General features: G+C 45.6%; 1 protein-coding gene across 1 annotated transcript; it reads right to left on the bottom strand.

Annotated features, from left to right (window-relative positions):
- Positions 1-22,546: 22,546 nt before the first annotated feature.
- Positions 22,547-24,594, bottom strand: LOC134341997 (zinc finger protein 271-like). Its single transcript, XM_063039931.1, has one exon. It carries the CDS (start codon positions 24,465-24,467, stop codon positions 22,995-22,997), a length of 1,473 nt encoding a protein of 490 aa, XP_062896001.1. The 5' UTR covers positions 24,468-24,594; the 3' UTR covers positions 22,547-22,994.
- Between the last annotated feature and the right edge of the window lie 215 nt (positions 24,595-24,809).

Raw genomic sequence — 24,809 nt, forward strand, 5'->3', positions numbered from 1 at the left:
CTCCTGTCTTCTCCTATCATTTCAGAACTCCCCCTCCCACTTTCAAATCTCTTTCTAGCTCTTCTTTCAGTTAGTCCTGACAAAGGCTCTCGGTCCCGAAACGTCGACTGTACCTCTTCCTAGAGATGCTGCCTGGCCTGCTGCATTCACCAGCAACTTTGATGTGTGTTGCTTGATCTTTATTAGTATCTACTTATAATACAGTAACTTGAGCAAGATAAACAAAAGTTAACAGTGTTATCTCTTTTGGATCGAGACTACAGAGTGTCGTGGGAGCTGAATTCTGAAGGAAGGCAAGTTTTTTTTTTAAACTTCTTCCAGTGCAAGAAGGACGAGACTGTGCAGGCGCGTGACGTCAACAGGACAGCACGGAGAGTTTAAAAAGGAGACCACCCTATACGGCGGGCAGTGGAGTCAGCGGTAGCAGAGTGTAGGGCTTAGGCTTCAGCGGTAAACGGGAAGAGGCGAGAGCGAAGCACCAACTGTTTTTTTTCTCCCCACCCCCCCGACCATTTTCGCGAATCGGCCCGGACGGACAGGAATAGCAGGGCTCTCACAGCCATCGGTACGAGGTAACGGTTTAAAAAGTTCATCTGTAAGTGGGTGAGTAGACTTATTTTTCCTGTATCATTCCTGTAGAATTAGATAGCATGCCTGCAGTGTTAGTGCATTCTTCAGGGTGTCAGATGTGGGAATCCCGGGAGACCTCCAGCCTCCCTGATGGCCACATCTGCGCCAGGTGCACCGAGATGCAGCTCCTCAGAGACCGTGTTAGGGATCTGGAGCTGCAGCTTGATGACCTACTGCTTATCAGGGAAAGTGAAGAGGTGATAGACAGCAGCTACAGGGAGGTAGTCATCCCGAGGCTACAGTGGTCAGAAAACTGGGTCACTGTCAAGAGAGGGAAGGGAAATGCCTGGATAGTGGAGAGCACACCCGTGGCTGTCCCCCTCAGCAACAAATATCTTGTTCTGAATGCTGTTGAGGGGGATGACCTGACAGGGGACGCCCACGGTGACTGGGTCTCTGGCACTGAGCCTGGCGCTGTTGTGCAGGAGAGAAGGAGGGAGAAGAGAAATGTGGGTGGGGATTCCATAGTCAAGGGAACGGTCAGGAGATCCGGTGAGCCTGATAGAAATACCCGCATGCTGTGTTGCCTCCCAGGTGCCAGGGTACGGGAGGTCTCGCATCAGGTCCTGAATATTCTGAAGAGGGAGGGCAAGCAGCCACTTGTCTTGGTACATGTTGGTACCAATGACATAGATAGGACAAAGGAGGAGGTCCTGAAGAGAGATTTCCAGGAGATAGGAAGGAAGCTGAGAAGCAGGACCTCCAGGATAGTAATCTCACGATTGCTACCTGTGCCACGTGCTAGCGAGGGCAAGAATAGTAGGATCAGGCAAATGAATACGTAGCTGAGAGACTGGTGCAGGGGGCAGGGCTTCAGATTCTTGGATAATTGGGATCTCTTCTGGGGCAAGTATGACCTGTTCAAAAAGGACAGGTTACACCTGAACCCGAAGGGGACCAATATCCTGGCGGGAAAGTTTAATAGAGCTGTTAGGGAGGGTTTAAACTTATTTGGCAGGGGGATGGGAACCGGAATGACAGAGCGGAGGAAGGGGAAAACAGAAATAAATCTAAGATAGTGAGCAGTAAAGATGTCAGGAAAGACAGGGAGGTGATGGGGCAAATTTGTAGCCATTGGGATGAGTTGCAGTGCAATAAATTTGCAGTGAAATCAAAGCAAAAAGTACCAAATACTGGTCTTAAGATGTTATACTTAAATGCACACAGCATAAGGAATAAGGTGGATGATCTTGTCGTACAGCTACAGATTGGCGGGTATGATATTGTGACCGTCACTGAGACCTGGCTAAAGGATGCATGTCTCTGGGAGCTGAACGTCCAAGGATACACGGTGTATCGGAAGGATAGGAAGGTAGGCAGAGGGGCAGGCGTGGCTTTATTGGTAAGAAATGATATTAAATCATTAGAAAGAGGTGATATAGGATCGGAAGGTGCAGAATCTTTATGGGTTGAGCTAAAAAGGACCCTGATGGCAGTTATTTATAGGCCTCCAAACAGCTGCAGGGATGTGGACTACAAATTACAACTGGAAATAGAAAAGGCTTGTCAGAAGGGCAGTGTTATGATCATTGTAGGGGATTTTAGCATGCAAGTGGATTGAGAAAATCAGATCGGCATTGGATCTCAAGAGAGAGAATTTGTAGAATGTCTGCGAGATGGCTTTTTAGAACAGCTTGTTGTTGAGCCTACTAGGGGATCGGCTGTACTGGATTGGGTATTGTGTAATGAACCAGAGGTGATTAGATAGATTGAGGAGAAGGAACCCTTAGCAGGCAGTGATCATAACATGATTGAGTTCACTGTGAAATTCGAAAAGAGAAGCTGAAATCTGATGTGTTGGTATTTCAGTGGAGTAAAGGAAATTACAGTGGCATGAGAGAGGAACTGGCCAAAGTTGACTGGAAAGGGACACTGGTGGGAAAGATGGCAGAGCAGCAGTGGCTGGAGTTTATGTGAGAAGTGAGGAAGGTGCAAGACACGTATATTCCAAACAAGAAGAAATTTTTGAATGGAAAAAGGATGCAACCATGGTTGACAAGAGAAGTTAAAGCCAAAGTTAAAGCAAAGGAGAGGGCATACAGGGAAGCAAAAGTTAGTGGGAAGACAGAGGAATGGGAAGTTTTTAAAACCTTACAAAAGGAAACTAAGAAGGTCATTAAGAGAGAAAAGTTAACTATGAAAGGAAGCTAGCAAATAATATCAAAAAGGATACTAAAAGCTTTTTCAAGTATTTAAAGAGTAAAAGACAGGTGAGAGTAGATATAGGACTGATAGAAAATGATTCTGGAGAAATTGTAATGGGAGATAAGGAGACGGCAGAGGAACTGAACGAGTATTTTGCATCAGTCTTCACTGAGGAAGACATCAGCAGAATACCGGACACTCAAGGGTGGCAGGGAAGAGAAGTGTGCGCAGTCACAATTACGACAGAGAAAGTACTCAGGAAGCTGAATAGTCTATAGGTAGATAAATCTCCCGGACCAGATGGAATGCACCCGCGTGTTCTCAAGGAAGTAGCTGTGGAGATTGTGGAGGCATTAGCGATGATCTTTCAAAAGTCTATAGATTCTGGCATGGTTCTGGAGGACTGGAAGATTGCAAATGTCACTCCGCTATTTAAGAAGGGGGCAAGGAAGCAAAAAGGAAATTATAGACCTATTAGCTTGACATCGGTGGTTGGGAAGTTGTTGGAGACGATTGTCAAGGATGAGGTTACAGAGTACCTGGAGGCATATGACAAGATAGGCAGAACTCAGCATGGATTCCTTCAAGGAAAATCCTGCCTGACAAACAGATTGCAATTTTTTTGAGGAAATTACCAGTAGGCTAGACAAGGGAGATGCAGTGGATGTTGTATATTTGGATTTTCAGAAGGCCTTTGACAAGGTGCCACACATGAGGCTACTTAACAAGATAAGAGCCCATGGAATTACGGGAAAGTTACATACGTGGATAGAGCATTGGCTGATTGGCAGGAAACAGAGAGTGGGAATAAAGGGATCCTATTCTGGTTGGCTGCCAGTTACCAGTGGTGTTCCGCAGGGGTCCATGTTGGGGCCGCTTCTTTTTACATTGTACATCAACGATTTGGATTATGGAATAGATGGCTTTGTGGCTAAGTTTGCTGACGATATGAAGAAAGGTGGAGGGGCCAGTAGTGCTGAGGAATCTGAGAGTCTGCAGAGAGACTTGGATAGATTGGAAGAATGGGCAGAGAAGTGGCAAATGAAATACAATGTTGGAAAGTGTATGGTTATGCACTTTGGCAGAAGAAATAAATGGGCAGACTATTATTTAAATGGGGAAAGAATTCAAAGTTCTGAGATGCAACAGGACTTGGGAGTCCTCGTACAGGATACCCTAAAGGTTAACCTCCAGGTTGAGTCGGTAGTGAAGAAGGCGAATGCAATGTTGGCATTCATTTCTAGAGGAATGGAGTATAGGAGCAGGGATGTGATGTTGAGGCTCTATAAGGCGCTGGTGACACCTCACTTGGAGTACTGTGGGCAGTTTTGGTCTCCTTATTTAAGAAAGGATGCGCTGACGTTGGAGAGGGTATAGAGAAGATTCACTAGATTGATTCCAGGAATGAGAGGATTAACATATGAGGAATGTTTGTCCGCTCTTGGACTGTATTCCTTGGAGTTTAGAAGAATGAGGGGAGACCTCATAGAAACATTTCAAATGTTGAAAGGCATGGACAGAGTGGATGTGGCACAGTTGTTTCCCATGATGAGGGAGTCTAGTACGAGAGGGCATGACTTAAGGATTCAAGGGCGCCCATTCAGAACAGAAATGCAAAGACATTTTTTAGTCAGAGGGTGGTGAATCTATGGAATTCGTTGCCACGGGCAGCAGTGGAGGCCATGTCATTGGGTGTATTTAAGGCAGAGATTGATAGGTATCTGAGTAGCCAGGGCATCAAAGGCTATGGTGAGAAGGTGGGGGAGTGGGACTAAATGGGAGAATGGATCAGCTCATGATAAAATGGTGGAGCAGACTCGATGGGCCAAATGGCCATCTTCTGCTATTTTGTCTTATGGTCTTATCTGTATATATGTGTGTAAATATAACTCCCAAACTATTGACCTCGGGGGAAACAAGGCTTGGAGTCTTCAAATGGTAAAGTGTGAAAGTTCAGTTCAACCACAGAATAGTTGAGGAGAGAGAGATATTTGTAATCCAGGGTAAATGTCGAGAGAAGGCAATAACGTTGAGTTCCACAGCATCCATGGTGGTAAAACGAGAGAACAGTCGCTGTAGATTTTATCCATCGTCGTTCCAAATCCACATACAAATTATCACCAAAAGTGACTTGTCACAAGGGGTATCGTCTTCAAGTGAATTTCCACACCACACCCAGGCAAGGGTTAACACATAAGTGGTCTTCACAGGATACCCCAAATCCGATCCACTCCTATGGATCAAACGAGGTACAATCACACATTCAATGTTCGCTGAATCGATAATTAACCCACCCTTGTGGGCAAAGGAAAGTTCTAAACAGTGACCCTTGGCCACTAGTTCCTTGGTTTCGATCCTTCCATTTTCCTTCTTTCATCTCCGTCTGGGTCCTCGGTTAATCTCTCTCTCTTGAAATGACTGTCCACAGCAAATGAAACCTAGCGAATCATAACAACGGTGAATCCCCAGTGTGAACTGACTGGTGTGCCAGTAGTTTGGATGACTGAGTCAATCCTTTCCCACATTCTGAGCAGGTGAATGGCTTCTCCCCAGTGTGAACTCGCTGATGACTCTGTGGATCGGATGTCCGAGTGAATCCCTTCCCACAGACTGAGCAGGTGAATGGCTTCTCCCCAGTGTGAACTCGCTGATGACTCTGTAGGTGGGAAAACTGAGTGAATCCCTTCCCACATTCTGAGCAGGTGAATGGCTTCTCCCCAGTGTGAACTTGCTGATGACTCTGTAGGTGGGATGACTGAGTGAATCCTTTCCCACATTCTGAGCAGGCGAACGGCTTCTCCCCAGTGTGAACTCGCTGATGACTCTGTAGGTTGGATGACTGAGTGAATCCCTTCCCACAAACTGAGCAGGCGAATGGCTTTTCTCCAGTGTGAACTCGCTGATGACTCTGTAGGTTGGATGACTGAGTGAATCCCTTCCCACAGACTGAGCAGGTGAACGGCTTCTCCCCAGTGTGAACTCGCTGATGACTCTGTAGATCGGATGACCAACTGAATCCCTTCCCACAGACTGAGCAGGTGAACGGCTTCTCCCCAGTCTGAACTCGTTGATGACTCTGTAGGTCAGATGACCGAGTGAATCCCTGCCCACAGACTGAGCAAGTGAACGGCTTCTCCCCAGTGTGAACTCGCTGATGTACCAGTAGGCTGGAAGAGTGAGCGAATCCCTTCCCACAGACTGAGCAGGTGAACGGCTTCTCCCCAGTGTGAACTCGCTGATGACTCTGTAGGTGGGATGACAGAGTGAATCTCTTCCCACATTCTGAGCAGGTGAATGGCTTCTCCCCAGTGTGAACTCGCTGATGACTCTGTAGGTGGGATGACAGAGTGAATCTCTTCCCACATTCTGAGCAGGTGAAAGGCTTCTCCCCACTGTGAACTCGCTGATGACTCTGTAGGTGGGATGACTGAGTGAATCCCTTCCCACATCCTGAACAGGTGAACGGTTTCTCCCCAGTGTGAACTCGCTGATGACTCTGTAGGTGCGATGACTTAGTGAATCCCTTCCCACATCCTGAACACGTGAACGGCTTCTCCCCAGTGTGAACTCGCTGATGTGTCTGCAGGCTGGATGACTGAGTGAATCTTTTCCCACATTCTGAGCAGGTGAACGGCTTCTCCCCGGTGTGAACTCGCTGGTGAGCCATTAGGTCAGATGACTGAGTGAATCCTTTCCCAGAAAGTCAGCAGATGACCAGCCTCTGCCCAGTGTGAACTGAACAGTGTGTCCACAGGTGAGACGACTGAATGAATCCTTTCCCACTGTTTGAGCAGGTGAACGGCCTTTCTCCTGTATAAAATGACGACTGTGCCGGTCTGTCAGATGATCGAGTGAATCCCTCCCCACTGTCTGAGCAGGAAGGATGGTTGAATGAATGCCTTGCTCCACTTCTTAAATGTCTAGACAGAGACAGCAAAACTGGTGTTTGAGATTCCTGCAGACAAATTCCTGTTGCATCCGGTGCTCCCGGTGCGGCCTCCTCTACATCGGTGAAACCTGATGCAGATTGGGGGACCGCTTCGTCAAGCACCTCCACTCTGTCTGCCAGAACAGACAGGATCTCCCAGTAGCCACCCACTTCAACTCTGCTTCCCATTCCCATTCAGATATATCCATACATGGCCTCCTCTGCTGCCATGATGAGGCTAAACTCAGGTTGGAGGAGCAACACCTCATATACCGTCTAGGTAGTCTCCAGCCCCTTAGTATGAACATAGAATTCTCCAACTTCCGGTAATTCCCTCCCCACCCCCCTTCCTGTATCCCAATTTCACATCACCTCCCTCATAGTTCCGCCTCCTTCTACTACTTTGCATTGTTCTCCTGCCAATCACCTCCCTGCTTCCCCTCCCCCACCCCTTTGTCTGTCAAATTACTGTTTTTCTCAACTACCAGCATTCTTCAAACCCTCCCCGAAGTTCTTCCTTCAGTCCTGACGAAGGGTTTCCGCCCGAAACATCGACTAATCTTTTCAACTGATGCTAACTGACCTGCTGAGTTCCTCCAGTGCATTGTGAGTGTTTCTTTGACAACAGCATCTGCAGATTATTTTGTGTTGACAAATTCCTTCTCGTTTTTAACCTGTAAAAAGATTTTAAAAATCCATCAATGGGCGTAGGACCACATTTCAAATGAGATTATTTGAGTTGCCAAGGTGTGATCTGGCATCACACTATTGCAGTGAGGTTCAACCCAATTTGGACAGAGAAATCATCTTCTGACTGGGCACAGTGCTGGTATCTGGAATGACCATCAATTCCCTGATGCTCTTCCTGTCTCTATAAGAATGGGGCATTTCTGCCGTCTCCAATTTGTTCCTTGGCTCAGTTTGACTCTCTCCATTGGTATTATTCCCTGTTCCTGCTGAGCCGCATGGGTGCCTGGCCCCACAGTAACTGAAACACCCTCACGCAAATAGTCTTTCTTGACATGCATCTGGGATTTTCTTTTATGTATTATTAACTTAAAGTGCCACAGTTTTAACACCATGTAAAAAATTCCTGCTGAGATGAATGGTTGGTCCACACAGGTGTTAAAAGGACTTAAGAGTGATTTTTTGTATTATTTCAGGTTCTTGTCACAGTCATAGAAAATTACAACACAGAAACAGGCCCTTTGGGCCATCTGGTTTGTGCTGAACTATTTAAACCACCCACTCCCATACCCCTACCATCCAGGTACCTATGCAAACCTCTTAAATGTTGAAATTGAGCTCACATGCACCACTTGTGCTGGCTGCTTATTCCACAACCGGATGACCGTCTGTGTGAAGAAGTATCCCCTCACATTCCTCTTAACGTTTCACCTTTCACACTTAACCCATGGCCTCTGGTTGTAGTCCCACCCCATCTCAGTGGTAAAAGCCAGCTTGCATTTACCCTATCTATACCTCTCATAATTGTGGTATACCTACATCAAATCTCCCCTCAATCTTTTATATTCCAAGGAATAAAGTCCTGATCTGTTCAAACTTTCCTTACAATCCAAGTTCTCCAGACCTGGCAACATCCTTGTGAATTTTCTCTGAACTCTTTCAACCTCTTTTACATCTTTCCTGCACATTGGAGACCAAAACTGCACACAACACTCCAAATTAGGCCTCACCAATGTCTTGTACAAAGTCAACATAACATCCATCTCCTGTACTCAGTACTTTGCTTTATGAAGGCCAATGTGCCTAAATCTTTCTTTCCGTCCCTATTTAACTGTTTCACCACTTTCAGTGAATTATGGACATGTATTCCCAGATCCCTTTCTTCTACAGCACTCCTCAGTGCCCGACCAGTCACTGTGTAAGACCTTGGTCCCACCAAAGTGAACACCTCGCACTTGTCTCCATTAAATTCCATTTTCCATTTCTCCAGCTGATCCAGATCACACTGCAAGATACCATATTTTTTCTTGCTTTCCACTACACCCACAGTCTTGGTGTCATCCACAAATTTGCTGATCCAGCTAACCATGTTATCATCAGATTACTGATATAGATGACAAACAACAACAGATCCCTCACCGATCCCTGTGGCAACCACTAGCCACAGGCCTCCAGTCAGAGAGGCAACCATCTGCTACCACACACTGGCTTCTCCCAAAGACAGTGTCTCACCCAATTTACTATCTCATCTTGAATGCTGAGTGACTGAACCTTCTTGACCAACCTCCCATATGAGACTTTGTCTAGTGCCTTGCTAAAGTCCATGTAGACAACATCCACTGCCTTGCCTTCATCCACTTTCCTGATAACTTCCTCCAGAAATTCTACAAGATTGGTTAGACATGACCTACTATGCACAAAGCCATGCTGCCTATCCTTAATCAATCCACATCTATCCAAATACTTATATATCTGGCTCCTGCACACTCATTCCAATAACTTTCCCACTGCTGATGTCAAGCTCACCAATGTATAATTTCCTAGTTTATTTTTAAGAGCCTTTCTTGAACAGCAGAACAACATTGGCTGTCCTCCAATCCTCCAGTACCTCACCTGTCACTAAGGACGATTTAAATATCTGTGCTTGGGCCCTGACAATTTCTGCACTGTCTGCCACAGGGTCCCAGGGAACAACTTGTCAGGCCCTGGGGATTTATCCATGCTAATTTGCCTTAAGACAGCAAACACCTCCACCTCTGTAATCTGTACAGGGTCCATGAAGTTGATGCTGCTTTGCCTCACTGCTGTAGACTGCGTCCATCTCCTGTGTAAATGCAGATGCAAAAATAATATCTCCCCATCTATTTTGTCTCCTCATGTAGATTACCATTCTGGTCTTCCCGAGTGGGCATGTTTCTGTACTGAACTTCTCCATGTTTCTATGATAGAGAAGCTGGCCAAATTTGACTGGAAGGGGAACTGGTAGGAATGACGACAGAGCAGCAGTGGCTGGAGTTTCTGGGAGCAATTTGGGAGCTGAATGATCGATACATCCCAAAGAAGTGGAAGCCTTGGAAAGGCAGGAGGACACAACCATGGCTCAAATGAGAAGCCAAAGCCGACATAAAAACCAAAGAGAGGGCAAACAAAAGAACAAAAACGATTAGGAAGCTTTTAGAAAGCGACAGAAGACAACTAAAAAACAAAATGTCAGATGAGCTCTGGGCGTAGAATTATGATATTGTAGTCACTAATGAGTCTTTGTAGCACCCAACAGTCTGAGGCATTTAGAGGAACAAAATATCCGGGGCCTTGATATCTCTTCAAAACCAAGGTTCCCTGCACCAGTTACCTTTCAACTTTTATTTTGACAGGCACATACAAACTCTACACCCTCAAAACTTCACTTCTGAAGAACTCCCACTTACCAAGTACTCCTTTGCCAAAGAGATCCTGTCCACACTTGTCAGATCCATTCTGATACCATCAGAATTGACCTTTCTCCAATTTAGAACCTCAAACCATGGTTCAGTCCTTTCTTTTTCCATGTTAACTTGGAATCTCATGGCATTATGATCACGAGATGCAAAGTGTTCCCATACACTAATATTCTGTCACTAGCCCTGGATTATTTTCTAATAGCTTATTGCACATTTCTATGCTGGGAATTCTACGTGCTGATTAATGGCACATTTGACAAACTCTACCCCATCTAGTCCTTTTACATATGGGAGTCACGTCAATCTATGGAAATTTAAAATCGCTTAGTATATCAAGCATTGGTGTAGTCTGAGATCTCTCTTGCTAATTTGTTCCTCCAAATTCTTCAGATTGCTGGGTGCAAACAAGTCCCAGAAATGGCTACAATATCACAATTCTATGCCCTGAAGTCTGAATAACATTTGCCTGGTTTCAAGAAAACAACCTCTCCCTCATTGCCACAAAAACAAAGGAGCTGATTATGGACTACAGAAGGAATGGAGACAGGCTAACCCCTATTTACATCAGTGGATCTGGGGTTGAGAAGGGGAAAAGCTTTAAGTTCCTCGACATACACATCACCGAGGATCTCGTGGTCTGTACATACCAGCTGTGTGGTGAAAAAGGCACAACAGTGCCCCCTTCACGTCAGACGGTTGAAGAAGTTTGAAACGGGGCCCCAAATCCTGAGAACTTTCTACAGGGTCACAATTGTGAGCATCCTGACTGGCTGCATCAGTGCCTGGTATGGGAACTGTACTTTCCTTAATCACAGACTTTGCAGAGGGTGGTGCGGGCAGTCCAGCACATCTGTAGTTATGAACTGCCCATGATTCAGGACATTTACAAGGACAGGGGCCTGGTGGATCATTGGGGACCCTACTCACCCGAACCACAAACTGTTCCAAGCTGCTACCATCCGGAAACGGTACTGCAGCATAAAAGCCAGGACCAACAGGCATCTTCCATCAGGCCATCACACTGCTTAATTCATGCTGATACAACTGTATTTCTATGTTATATTGACTGCCCTGTTCTATTATAAATTACTATAAATCGCACATTGCACATTTAGACGGAGATGCAACAAAGATTTTTACTCCTTATGCATGTGAAGGATGTAAGTAAGAAAGTCAATTCAATTCACCCTCTCTATTATCTGGCATTCTGGCTCCCATCCCCTCTACAACTTTAGTTTAACCCACCCCCCACCACCCACCACACTAGCACAAGCAAGCCTTAACACTAGGATATCAGTCCCCTTCTAGTTCTGTTCCCCGAACTAGCAAATCCCCTATCACCCGCTTGACTTTCCTCTGCCACGTAATCCCCCCACCCCCAACAGTTTCCAAAGTGGTAGAATACATAGAAAATAAAAAAAAATAGAAAACCTACAGCAGAAAACAGGCTCTTCGGCCCACAAAGCTATGCCAAACATGTCCCTACCTTAGAACTACCTAGGCTTACCCACAGCCCTCTACTTTTCTAAGCTCCATGTACCCATCCAGGAGTCTCTTAAAATACCCCATCTTTTCCACTTCCACCACCATCGCCGATAGCCCATTCCACGCACTCACCACTCTCTGCATGAATAACTTATCCCTGACATCTCCTCTGTATTTACTTCCAAGCACCTTAAACCTATGCCCTCTCTTGCTAGCCATTTCAGCCCTGGGAAAAAGCCTCAGACTATTCACATGATCAATGCCTCTCATTATCTCGTACACCTCTATCAGGTCACCTCTCATCCTCCGTCACTACAAGGAAAAAAGGACGAGTTCACTCAACATGTTCTCATAAGGCATGCTCGCCAGTCGAGGCAAAATTCTTGTAAATCTCCTCTGCACCCTATCTATGGCCTACCTGTTGTTGTGGGGGATGGCCACAAGAGTACTCTGTGATGGCTATTTAACCTCATTCCCCTCCCAGACTCTCACGCAGTTTCCTGTGTCCTGCACCTTGGGTGTAACTCACCTCTCTTCATGTCATAACTATCATCCCCTCCGACTCCCAGATGATATGGAATTCATCCATTTCCAGCCCCAACTCCTTAAAGTGGCGACACAACATGTGCACACTGAATTTTATATATAGAGGTACTCATTTTAACAGCTAGCAAATCACTGTCAATAATAATTTTGATCTGCACTCTCACACAACCTATGTAACAGGTCTGGAGCAGGTAATGAAGGATTTTCTCACTGGAGCATTTGCACACCGTCCATATCTGATTTGCTTGCTAAATGATGCTATAAAAAGTCAGATTCTCATATATCACTCCACTTCTTCCCACTTTCAAATTCTCCAGTAACTTTTGCATCTCCACAATACACACAGGTAACACCAGTTTCTGTATTGTACATAAATATTTCCCCTGAACCCTCCCCTAGGTGACTGATGGTGGTGAACTCAGTGATGGCAATGCCAATGAATATGAAGGGAAGGGCAGTAGTCTGTCTCACTGGAGTCTGGCACATTTGTGATGTGAAAGCTACTTGTTGCCCAGGGCAAAGGTGTTTGATATCATTATGTACCCAGAGAGAATGGGACAAAACATGTTCTCACGGGTAGAAAAGTCCAGAACAAGAGGAGGTAGAACAAGCAACAGACACAAAATGCTGGAGGAACTCAGCAGGCCAGGCAGCATCTATGGAAAAGAGTACTAATGCTGAGTTCCTCCAGCAATTTGTGTGTGTTGCTTGGATTTCCAGCATCTGCAGATTTTCTCTTGTTTGTGACTGGAGGCAGAACAAAGGTGATTTTCTCAACAGCTGATGTAAAAGATTTTGTTCCCTTTCTCCGAGTTCCCGATCCTTGCATTTAGACAGCTGGAGCTCAGCTCTGACTGAGAGATCCATCGGTTCCCATTCCCTCATCAGCCGGAAGCTCCCCGGGGCCCGTGTACGGATGGTGGGGCTGAGAGAGAGGGAAGAGAGCAGGACTGTCCCGGGATTGCGGGTCACGGAGTCCGGAGCTCACAGCAACTACCCGAAGTCGGTGTTGAAAACGCCCGCCCGGTGAGACCCCCAACCCGGAGATCCCTTCTTACCTCAACCGATCATCCGGGGCCTTTTGTGCCCCGCGCGCTGGTGAGCTCGAGCTTGGTCGGTTTAACGGCTGGGCTACTAATCACGTGACCAGCCCCTCCCCCCCTACCGCTGTCAACAGAGGTTTCATGCGCTGCGCTATTCCCACTGGTGCGAAGCGATGTCAATCACTGTTTCCAGCCAATAGCAGAGGTCTGACCAACCGAGAGGGCGTTACCCCCGCTGACACCGTCTCCCGAACTTTCCGTCACGGCGGGACAACCGTCAAAGTAAATGTCCGCTTTCTGATTTATTTCCATTTCCCTCCGAGGGAAGTTGGGGCGTTTGTGAAGCGTCTCCTGCGGCCGGAGTCTGATGTGTCGCTGAGAGGTAGGAGACCGCTCGGCCCGTCGGTTTGATGCCGGTTCCCCGGGGAGGGAGAGGGGGATTTTATTGAAAGGATGAAGACGGTGAGAGAGGGGGCGGAAAGGATGTTTGTCCCGGTGGGGACAGGAGGGGCTCATCTGTGGAAATGTCTGAGCCCACGGTGGTGGCGAGCAGAGGGATTCACCACATTGGGGGGCAAACACCGGCAGACTGTTGCCCTGCAAGCGGGGCCAATGGTCCGGGCAAAGTGACAATTATTTGTGTTTTGTTGAGACTGTACCGGGAATATGGTGTAAAATCCCGCTCCCCACACTAACACGGGTTACACAGACCAAAGAACAAACTGCCGGAGGAACTCAATGGGTCGGGCAGCATCTGTGGAGGGAAATGGACCGTCAACATTTCGGGCTGAGACCCTCCCTCTGGACTGAGAGTGGACGGGAAATAGTCAGAGAAAAGAGGTGAGGGGTGGGGATGGGGCAAGAGCTGGGGAGTGAGAGGTGGATCCAGGTGAGGGGGAGGTGGGAAGGTGGAAATAGTGACGGGGGTGGGAGGTGAGTGGTTGGGGCAACACGGGGCTGCAGAAGATGGAAATTAATTCCATAGAGGATTAATAAAGAGGTTAGAGAGTATTTGTTATTGAGAGTGCAATGAAGATTCACCAGACTGATCCCTGGAGTGGTGGGGTCATCATATGAAGAAAGATCAAATGTGATAACCCTTTCATTTAGAGAATTGAGGACTGAGAGGTGACCACATTGAAATGCACAACATCATTACCGGTTGAACCAGGGATCCCAGTCTCTGAAAAAGGGGGTGGACTGTCCGGGACTGAGATGGGGGGAAATGTCTCCGCTCCGAGGGTGGTGAATGTCTGTAAATCCCCACCTCAGAGGGTGGAGAAGACTCAGTGATCGTCTTCACATAAAATAGAGGCCGGCAGCTGTGGAGACCGGAGGGATCGAGGAAGTGAGGATCGGGCAGAAACATGTGGCTGAGATGGGAGAGCAGCCTCCATCTTGATGGTTAGAGGGGCCGAATGGCCACCTCCTGCTGTTTCTCACTTGATGATTCAGTGTTCCTGTCCAGTGAAGCTGGAGGAATGTGAATAGAAATGAGTGCTTATAAACATGGACGGATTTAAATGAAACCTGCACATTTCCGGTTTGGGTCTGAATTGTGTGTTGGACCAGGATGGGAATCGAGCCTGTGACTCTGTGACCTGGGGGTGGAGGGAAAGAGACAGGGAAGATATGGAGGAAAAAGTGAAAATGTATCTGGTGTAAATATGGAATAATGTGGGAGATGCAGCAGATGGGTCGGGCAGCGTGTGAGGGGCGAGGAGCAGAGTCACCGGTTCAGGTGGGAGACCCTCCACCCGTCACGTGATCCCGTTTCCTGTTCACGTTTTCCTGCAGATCTGCAGCATCTGCCAGTCACTGCTCTACGTGTCCATGTAGCTTCATCTTTCGCCCTTTCAGACAAGGCACTGAGATCCGGATCTGTCACGTCCTCTTGTTGTGGGTGGACAATGATTTTTTCTGCAATATTTTCAGCATGTTTCCATATAACCACATAACAATTACAGCACGGAAACAGGCCATCTCGGCCCTTCTAGTCCGTGCCGAATGCTTACTCTCACCTCGTCCCAGGCCTCAGATCATAACCACTGGGCTGAGGCCCAGGACTAGGTCTCATTCCACTGTTTGTACCTGCTGAAGTGCAGCCAATGTTTTTGGGTGTCCGACCCATTTATGTGAGAATTTAGCCTTTTATATTTTCTGAGCTTCTCATAAGTTTAGTTATACTTTAGTACCGTTTAGTTAAGCTTCACTCCAGAATTTCAAAAGCAACAACCCATTCAGTCAAATAGTTCCACACATTTAAAATAGTTTATTACATTTTTTAATTTTGTACTACTTATATAATTTAACTATTTAATGTGTATGTTCTTATTTTAAATCACAATGGTTAAAATCTATTGCTATGAATTAGGTTCTATTGCTGCCACAGAGACAACAAATTACATGACATCTGCCGGTGCTATTAAACCTGATTCTGATAATTGGTCTGGGAGACCCACCACGGGTCACCTGATCTCATTTACCGCAGATCGTAATGCGAGACTGAAGCCTTTTCCATTTATTTGTATTCCTCAGTTCAGTTAAGTATCCCTCTGTGGTTCCAAAGCAGAAGCTCAGTCTGTCTAATATTTCCACACAATTAAAATGGGGAATTTGTTTATTTTTATCATGTACTGAGCTACAGTGAAAATCTTGCCTGACGTACCATCCACACAGATCAATACATTACAACAGTACATTGAGCTGATATACGACAAAACAATAACTGTAACAAAGCATTATGGCTGCAGAGAAAGTGCAGTGCAGACAGACATATGGGGCAGGGTCACGTCGAGTTACATTGGGCGGTTGAATCCATTTTGTTGGACTGGAGACCATTAATTTGGCTTACAACCGCAGACAGGAAGCTGTCCATGGGTCTAGTGGTACGCACTTTAAGGGTTTTGTATCTCTTCCCCAATGGGGGATTGGGTTTGCAGCAATAATGTCCAAAGTTGTGGGCATCTTTGAGTACACGGCCTGCTTTTCCAAGGCAGGGGAAGTGTAGGAAGAGTCCATATAGGGGAGGCTTGTTTCTATGATGTTTCCAGATGAGACCAAAGTTCTCTGCAGTTCCTTGCAGTCATGGGCAGAGCTTTAGCCATACGAAGGAGTGAAGTATCGACAAGAAGCTCAGAGACCTCGGCCTTCACCCTGCCTTGTGCAGCTGGATCCTGGACTTCCTGTCAGATGGCTGGCAGGTGGTAAGAGTGGGCTCCCTCACCTCTGTCTCTCTGACCCTCAGCACACATGCCCCACAGGGTTGTCTCCTTGGCCCCCTCCTTTACTCTCTGTATTACCGTGTCTGTGTCGCCACCCACAGCTACAATCTGTTAATTAAATTTGCTGATGACACTAATTGATTGGCCTAATCCCAAATAATAACTTTCTCTTGATCAAATGCCTCCTGACAAGGCTCGGTCCAAACAAACTTTTCACTCTTCTTCAGGAGATTAGTCAGAGGAAGAGCAATATCAGCAAAGTTTTTACAGAACTTACGATAATATCCAACCATTCCCAGAAACCTTCCAAGAGCCTTCTTACCAGTCTGTCACAAAAACTGTGGGTCATCTGTCTAAGAAAAATAACAAGATGGCTTGAGTCGCAAAAATAGATTGAGGTGCTTTTATTTACAAAAATAGTGGAAAATCAAAAACTTGGATGTCCACATCAAAACAAGAAGATATATATATAGCTTGCAATTGTCACCTGTCTGGTTAACAGCCACCCTCAGACGAAAGAAACAAAAAAAACGACCCAAAGCCTTGGTAACCTGAGGCTAATAACTGCTAAGCCAATCCCCCTAGACTAACCAAAAGCTAATTAACTCAATTATCTTCCATTTCACACAATCTGAAACTCTACCACCAGTTCTCACAATAAACACATATACTTCATCATAGGATTCACCATTTCCCAGTTAAATAACTTGTATAAACCCCAAAACTTTACCACAAGATGAGTAATTAGGTAACGTAACCCTTGTCCCAGGTAAAGATGGTATCCTCCACCATCGGCACACCTGTGCAGGTTGCTGCTGCCTCTATATAAGACTGCTCTATGCAGCAGCTCTGTTTCAGACCCAGTGACTGTGGAGGAGAGAGACGTCAGATTATCATGACACTTCGGCAAAACACTTACTGGAAAGATGAATATGAATAAATTGACCTGAGATAATAAAACTGTGACATAGTGTGTTCCTTTTTCTCATATCTATTACCGCTGGGGATGAGTGTAAAATTGTGACTGTTGATTTATTGTGATGCGTGCACTCACCACAATAACAGAGGGGAATAATGTGTGTGGATGACCCTTTGAGTGTTTTACTGAGTGTGCCATGAGACGTCTGTAATCAGTGACGGGCCTTCGTCACACAGTCGGAATAGGAACTTCAGAAATTGCCTGGATTTTGCCTGCACAGGAGCCAACTTGCCTTGACCTACAACACAGCCAAGATAGATCACAGAGGCATGGCCAAATTCACTCTTAGCTAAGTCAACTGTAAGGTTGGCCCTGGAAAGCCTGTCAAACAGCTTTTCTACTACAGAGATATGCTCTTCCCAAGTGTCACTCCCTGTGACTAAGTCATCAATATAGGCATCTGTGTGTCCTAACCCTTGAATTACAGAATCAATCATTCTCTGGAATGTTCCTGGAGCATATTTCATTCCAAATGGTGAAACATTGTATTCATACAACCCAGAAGGTGTCACAAATGCAGAAATTTCTCTACCTCAGTCCGGGTCTCGGCCTGAAACGTCGACTGCACCTCTTCCTAGAGATGCTGCCTGGTCTGCTGCGTTCACCAGCAACTTTTATGTGTGCTGCTACTCTTTCACAGATCAATCTTTGTAAGAAATTACCTTTTCCAACCTTATCGATGCAATCATCCACCCTAGGAATAGGATAGGCATCTGTTTTTGTTACTGCATTTACGTTCCTATGATCAGTGCAAAATCTAACACTACCATCAGGTTTGGGCACAGTAATGCAGGGTGAGCTCCAATCTGATGTTGAAGGCCTAATAATACTATTTTCCAGCATATATTCAATTTCTTGCTCAGCCAATTTACACTTCTCTACATTCAGCGATATGGGTATTGTTTAATCGGTTTGGCTTGACCAATATCTACGTCATATACTGCGACCATGGTTTGCTTGGGAATATCAGGAAATAAATCTTTAAACTTCAGAATTAATTCCTTCAGCTGTTATTGTTGCTTTGGCTGCAGATGAGACAACTTGTTGTCAATGTTTTCGAGAACAACAGTGTTCATTAGCCTAACCGGGACCATGTTTGGCTTGTGAAAAGTTTCAGATGAGTCAATTGTTTCATTCTCAGGGTTGCCAGATTGATATGTTTGACAACATTCACCGATGGTGCCTGCTTGTCAGAATAAGGCTTTATCATATTGATGTGTACCACCTGTGTTAGTTTACGTCGGTCGTGTGTTTTAATAACATAATTCACATCATTAATTTGAGAGACTATTTCATACAGTCCATTGAATTTCGCTTGAAGTGGATCCATCAACATTGGAAATAAGGCAAGCACATTATCCCCCACCTCGTATTTTCTTTTGTTTTGGTCCGCTTATCAAACCAACACTTCATTTTGTTTTGAGAAATCTTTAAGATTTGTCTGGCTAGACTACAGGCTTGCTATAGTTTATCTTTGAACTTCAAAACATAGCCTAACAAGTTAACGTATACATCCCCCTCAATCCACTGTTCCTTTAACAAGGTCAAAGGTCCCCTCACTCTATGACCAAATACAAGTTCAAATGGACTAAAGCCCAGTGACTCCTGTACCGACTCTTTTAAGCCTGATTTATACTTATGCATCAAGTGTGCGCTGTACCCTCGCTGTACCCTACGCCGTAGAGGGACAGGCACCTCCTCAAAAAAGTAACTCACGCGTCGCGGTGACGCAGACCGCAACCACTGTGATTGGTCCGCTTGGTAGCATCGCATTTCTGGTTGCTTTTCTCCGCATGTCTGTACACTGATGCGAAATAAATGCTTGGAGACAATGAACCAACTCGTCAAATCTACCTGCCGACATGGGAAAATACTTGAAATGCATTTCCTCGTCCATGTCTCTCGCGGAGAAGCTCAACAGTGTCAGAGAAACCCCACGGCCAACTTGCGTTTTGGTGGTGAAGTGCAGAGCGATGCAGACACAACTACGCATGCTCGCTACGGCATCGGGCTAAGCAAAAATTAAATTGGGCCTACGGTGTAGGATACCGCGTATCTCGAACGCACAAGTATAAATCAGCCTTTACAGTGAACAAAAGCAAATGTATTCCTTCATCCCAGTCTTGTCCATTTTCAACACAGTACGTCTTAATCATTGTTTTGAGGGTAGAATTAAATCTTTCTAAAGCCTCTTGTGATTCCGGATGGTACGCAGACGATGTAATTTGTTTAGTTCCCAGTTCATAAACTACCTGCTGGAATAATCGAGATGTAAAATTACTTCCTTGATCAGACTGGATTTCTTTAGGCAAACCAAATAAAGTAAAAAAACTTGTTAAGAGCCTTCGCCACAGTTTTAGCTTTAATATTTCTAGACGTATTGCCTCTGGGAATCTGGATGCAGTACACATAATAGTTAGCAAATACTGATGGACAGCTTTAGTCTTCGGCAATGGGCCAGCACAATCCCCTATAACTTTGGAAAAGGTTCACCAAATGCAGGTATAGGCAGGAGTGGAGCCACTGGGGTGACCTGATTAGGTTTACCCACAACTTGACAAGTGTGACAGGTTCTGCAAAAGGTCACAACATCTTTCTTCAAATTAGGCCAGTAAAATTCTTTCATAATCCTGTTTACAGTTTTATTCTCTCCAAAATAGCCACCTAAGGGCATACTGTGGGCCAAAGTTAAAATTTCAGTCCAATAAAATTTAGGAACTACAACTTGGTGAACAATTGCCCATTCCTCACTCGCAGGTATAGCAGGTGGCCCCCACTTCCTCATTTAACACTCCATCCTTGAGAATACCTTATTGGCACTTCCTTGATCTCATCATCTGAGAGAGCTGTTTCTTTTAAAGCTTCAATCTCAGGGTCTCGGTTCTGTTCTGCTGTAAACGCCTTCCTAGACAGGGATAAATCTTTCTCATCAGACTTACTACCTAAATCCTGTTGAAACAATGAAGGCAGAAAAGTCCCTGAAAAGTCATCAAAACCTGAATCCCGATTTTGGCTATCTTGGGATTCAGAATCATGCTGCACAGTACCATCTGCATTGGCAGAAATTTTAGCCATACTTCGAGTTACTGTGCAGGAAGGATAAATGTTAAAATCCATCTGTGAGTCGTCAGTTGTTGGCTTAGCTGGCAACTGCACTGCAGGAACAACTTTACCATCTGCCAGGTCATTCCCTAACAGCAAAGTAACATCTTCCACTGGTAAACTGGAGCATAATCCGATTTTAATAGGTCCCGAAACAAACCCTGACTGTAAAGTTAACTTGTGCAACGGCACAGAAACCATGCCACCCCCAATGCCTTTAATAAGATTTACCTCACCAATGTCAGTCTCATCACCAAACTTTAGAAGGCTGTCTAATATAAGTGACTGAGAAGCCCCAGTATCTCGAAGAATTTTCACTGGTACCGGGGTTGACCCTTCCCTTACCAATACAAACCCATCTGACACAAAGTGATCGAATCCCTTCTCAACTCGGTCAGCCTCTCAGTCCTTAACTGAGCCACAACAGAATGTTCAGAACCCTGTGGGTTTATAGGTGCTTCAACATACTGATCAGAGGTATTTGGGACTGCCTCCTTTTCCTTTTTCTTCTTCAGGACAGAACAATCAGCCACTATATGACCAGCTTTCTGATGATAGTAACAAGAGAGACCAGAATATTTCTCCTTCAACTGCTTCCCTTCATCCTTACTCTTGTTACTAATCCCAGTTTTAATTTCTGGTTTACCCTGGTTATCCCTGCTACTCTTTTGGAAGCTCTTATTCCAGGTAAGCTTAACCTTATGAGTTAAAGCAAACTCATCTGCTAATCTAACAGACTCCTGCAAAGTGGCAGTGTCCTTTTCATCTAAATCTAAATCAAGGATGCACCTTTTGAATTCTTCAATTAAAACAAACTCTTTCAAGCTGTTAAAATCACCACTTACATTTTTATATGTGCACCAGTGGTCAAAACACACAAACTTCTCATAAGCAAATTCCATATAAATCTGGTTCAGAGATTTCCTCAAATTTCTAGACTTTTGCCTGTATGCTTCTGGGACCAACTCGTAAGCTTTGAGCACAGCCTGTTTCACTATGTTATAATCAGCTGCTTCATCAACAGTCAAAGCAGAATAGGCTCACTGAGCCTTCCCCTTAATTACACTTTGTCAGAGAATGGGCCAACCCTCTTTTGGCCACTTTGAGCAAACTTCTCAAAATGCTGAAAGTACTTATCAACCTCTGCCTCGTCAAATGGGGGTACAAATTTAACTTCCCGACTGGCCTCAAACTTATCACGCTAGACCCCTTTGCTGCAATCTCTCTATCTTTTCCAGCTCAAACAGCCTCTGTCTTTCTGCTTCCTCCCTGTTTTTCTGCCTCTTCTCTCTGTTTTCCTGCCTCTCTAGCCTCAACCTGCCTCTGCCTTTCCACAGCCTCCATCTTTAATTTTTCTAACTTGTATTGGAGCCCAAGCTCACTTGGTTTACTTTCAGGAAACACCTCCAACTCCTCCACTTTAAACACACCCTCAGATACATAATACTCAGCTATTCTCCTCTGCATCTGTGACCTCCTCATTGTCGATTTCACCTTCGCAAGTTTTAACCTTTTAGCAATACTCAACAACTCAATCCTTCTGGTGTCCTCTAATGCCTTAGAGGTTGGCGCTTCCAGAAATCTATCAATGTGCATTGCTACTGATTTTCCACACACAAATAAATCAAAAGGGATTTCTCCAATGAAACCGATAATTAATCAATACGCCTCCAAATCTTTTCCTATATCGGATGCAGGTCCCAATTTTGTCCCCATAATGCTTTAGAAATGAGTCAGCAGCAATAGACTACACCTAGAGTCTGTTTTTGATGTTAAATTCACTATCTTTATTGGTATCTACTAACAATATAGTAATTTAAGCAAGATAAACAAAAGTTAACAGTGTTATGTGTACTTGTGTGTAAATATAACTCCCAAACTATTGAGCTCAGGGGAAACAAGGCTTGGAGTCTTGAGATGGTGAACTATGAAAGTTCAGTTCAACCACAGAATAGTTGAGGAGAGAGAGATATTTGTAATCCAGGGTAAATGTCAAGAGAAGGCAATAACGTTGAGTTCCACAGCATCCATGGTGGTAAAACGAGAGAACAGTCGCTGTAGATTTTATCCATCGTTGTTCAAAATGCACATACACATTATCACCAAAAGTGACTTGTCACAAGAGGTATCGTCTTCAAGTGAATTTCCACACCACACCCAGGCAAGGGTTGACACATAAGTGGTCTTCACAGGATACCCCAAATCTGATCCACTCCTATGGATCAAACGAGGTGACAACCACACATTCGATGTACGCTGAATTGATAATTAACCCACCCTTGTGGGCAGAGGAAAGTTTGAAACAGTGACCCTTGGCCAGTAGTTCCCTTGTTTCGAACCTTCCATTTTTTCTCCTTCATCTCTGCCTGACTGAGTATCTGTGTCCTTGGTTAAAACTAAACAAGCTGTCAGCGATGAAAACAAGATGCATGTCAGACTGATTTCCATTCTTAATCTCTCTCTCTCTCTCAAAATGACAGTTCACAGGAAACAAAATCTAGGGATTCATAACAATGGCCATTCCCCATTGTGAACTGACTGGTGTGCCAGTAGGTGAGATGACTGAGTGAATCCTTTCCCACATTCTGAGCTGGTGAAGGGCTTCTCCCCGGTGTGAACTCGCTGATGACTCTGTAGGTTGGATGACTGAGTGAATCTCTTCCCACAGACTGAGCAGGTGATTGGCTTCTCCCCAGTGTGAACTCGCTGATGTTTCTGTAGGGTGGATGACTGAGTGAATCTTTTCCCACAGACTATGCAGGTGAATGGCTTCTCCCCAGTGTGAACTCGCTGATGACTCTGTAGGGGGGACGACTGAGTGAATCTCTTCCCACAGACTGAGCAGGTGAACGGCTTCTCCCCAGTGTGACCTTGCTGATGTGCCACTAGGTTGGATGACTCAGTTAATCTCTTCTCAGAGACTGAGCAGGTGAACAGCATCTCTCCAGTGTGAACTCGCTGGTGAGCCATTAGCTTAGACGAGCAAGTGAATCCCTTCCCACAGTCTGAGCAGGTGAACGGCCACTCCCCACTGTGAACTGACTGGTGTGCCAGTAGTTTGGATGACTGACTGAATCCTTTCCCACATTCTAAGCAGGTGAATGGCTTCTTCCCAGTGTGAACACGTTGATGAGTCTGTAGGCTGGATGACTGAGTGAATCTCTTCCCACAGTCCGAGCAGGTGAACGGCTTCTCCCCAGTGTGAACTCGCTGATGATTCTGTAGGCTGGATGAATTAGTGAATCTCTTCCCACAGACTGAGCAGGTGAACGGCTTCTCTCCAGTGTGAACTCGCTGATGACTCTGTAGGCTGGATAACTGAGTGAATCCCTTCCCACATTCCAAGCAGGTGAACGGCTTCTCCCCAGTGTGAACTCGCTGATGACTCTGTAGGTTGGATGACTGAGTGAATCCCTTCCCACATACTGAGCAGGTGAATGGCTTCTCCCCAGTGTGAACTCGCTGATGACTCTGGAGGTTGGATGACCGAGTGAATCTTTTCCCACAGACTGAGCAGGTGAATGGCTTCTCCCCAGTGTGGACTCGCTGATGTCTCTGTAGGCTGGATGACTCAGTGAATCTCTTCCCACAGACTGAGCAGGTAAACGGCTTCTCCCCAGTGTGAACTCGCTGATGTTTCTGTTGGCTGGATTGATCAGCAAATCTCTTCCCACAGACTGAGCAGGTGAACGGCTTCTCCCCAGTGTGAACTCGCTGATGTCTCTGTAGGGTGGATGAATTAGTGAATCTCTTCCCACAGACTGAGCAGGTGAACGGCTTCTCCCCAGTGTGAACTCGCTGATGTGCCAGTAGGTTGGATGACTCAGTGAATCTCTTCCCACAGACTGAGCAGGTGAATGGCTTCTCCCCAGTGTGAACTCGCTGATGTCTCTGTAGGGAGGATGAATCAGTGAATCTCTTCCCACAGACAGAGCAGGTGAATGGCTTCTCCCCAGTGTGAACTCGCTGGCGAGCCATTAGGTCAGATGACCGAGTGAATCCTTCCCCACAAATTCAGCAGATGACCAGCCTCTGCCCAGTGTGAACTGACTGGTGTGTCCACAGGTGGGATGACCGACTGAATCCCTTCTCACACACAGATCAGGTGAATGGCCTTGTCCAGTGTGAACTTGCTGATGTACCTTCAGTTGATATAACCAAGTGAATCCACTCCCACTGTCTGAGCAGGTGAACGGCCTTTCCCCTGTGTAAAATGACGGGCATGCCAGTCGGTCAGATGACCAAGTGAATCCCTCCCCACAGTCTGAGCAGGAAGGATGGTCGACTGAATCCCTTGCTCCACTTCTCAAACATCTGGAC

Source organism: Mobula hypostoma, unplaced genomic scaffold, assembly GCF_963921235.1.
Source record: "Mobula hypostoma unplaced genomic scaffold, sMobHyp1.1 scaffold_151, whole genome shotgun sequence".
Taxonomy (NCBI): Eukaryota; Metazoa; Chordata; class Chondrichthyes; order Myliobatiformes; family Myliobatidae; genus Mobula; species Mobula hypostoma.

What these genes read in the sequence shown, in the direction of transcription:
- LOC134341997 (XM_063039931.1), bottom strand. Translation starts at nt 24,467, where the DNA reads ATGGCTCGCCAGCGAGTTCACACTGGGGAGAAGCCATTCACCTGCTCT.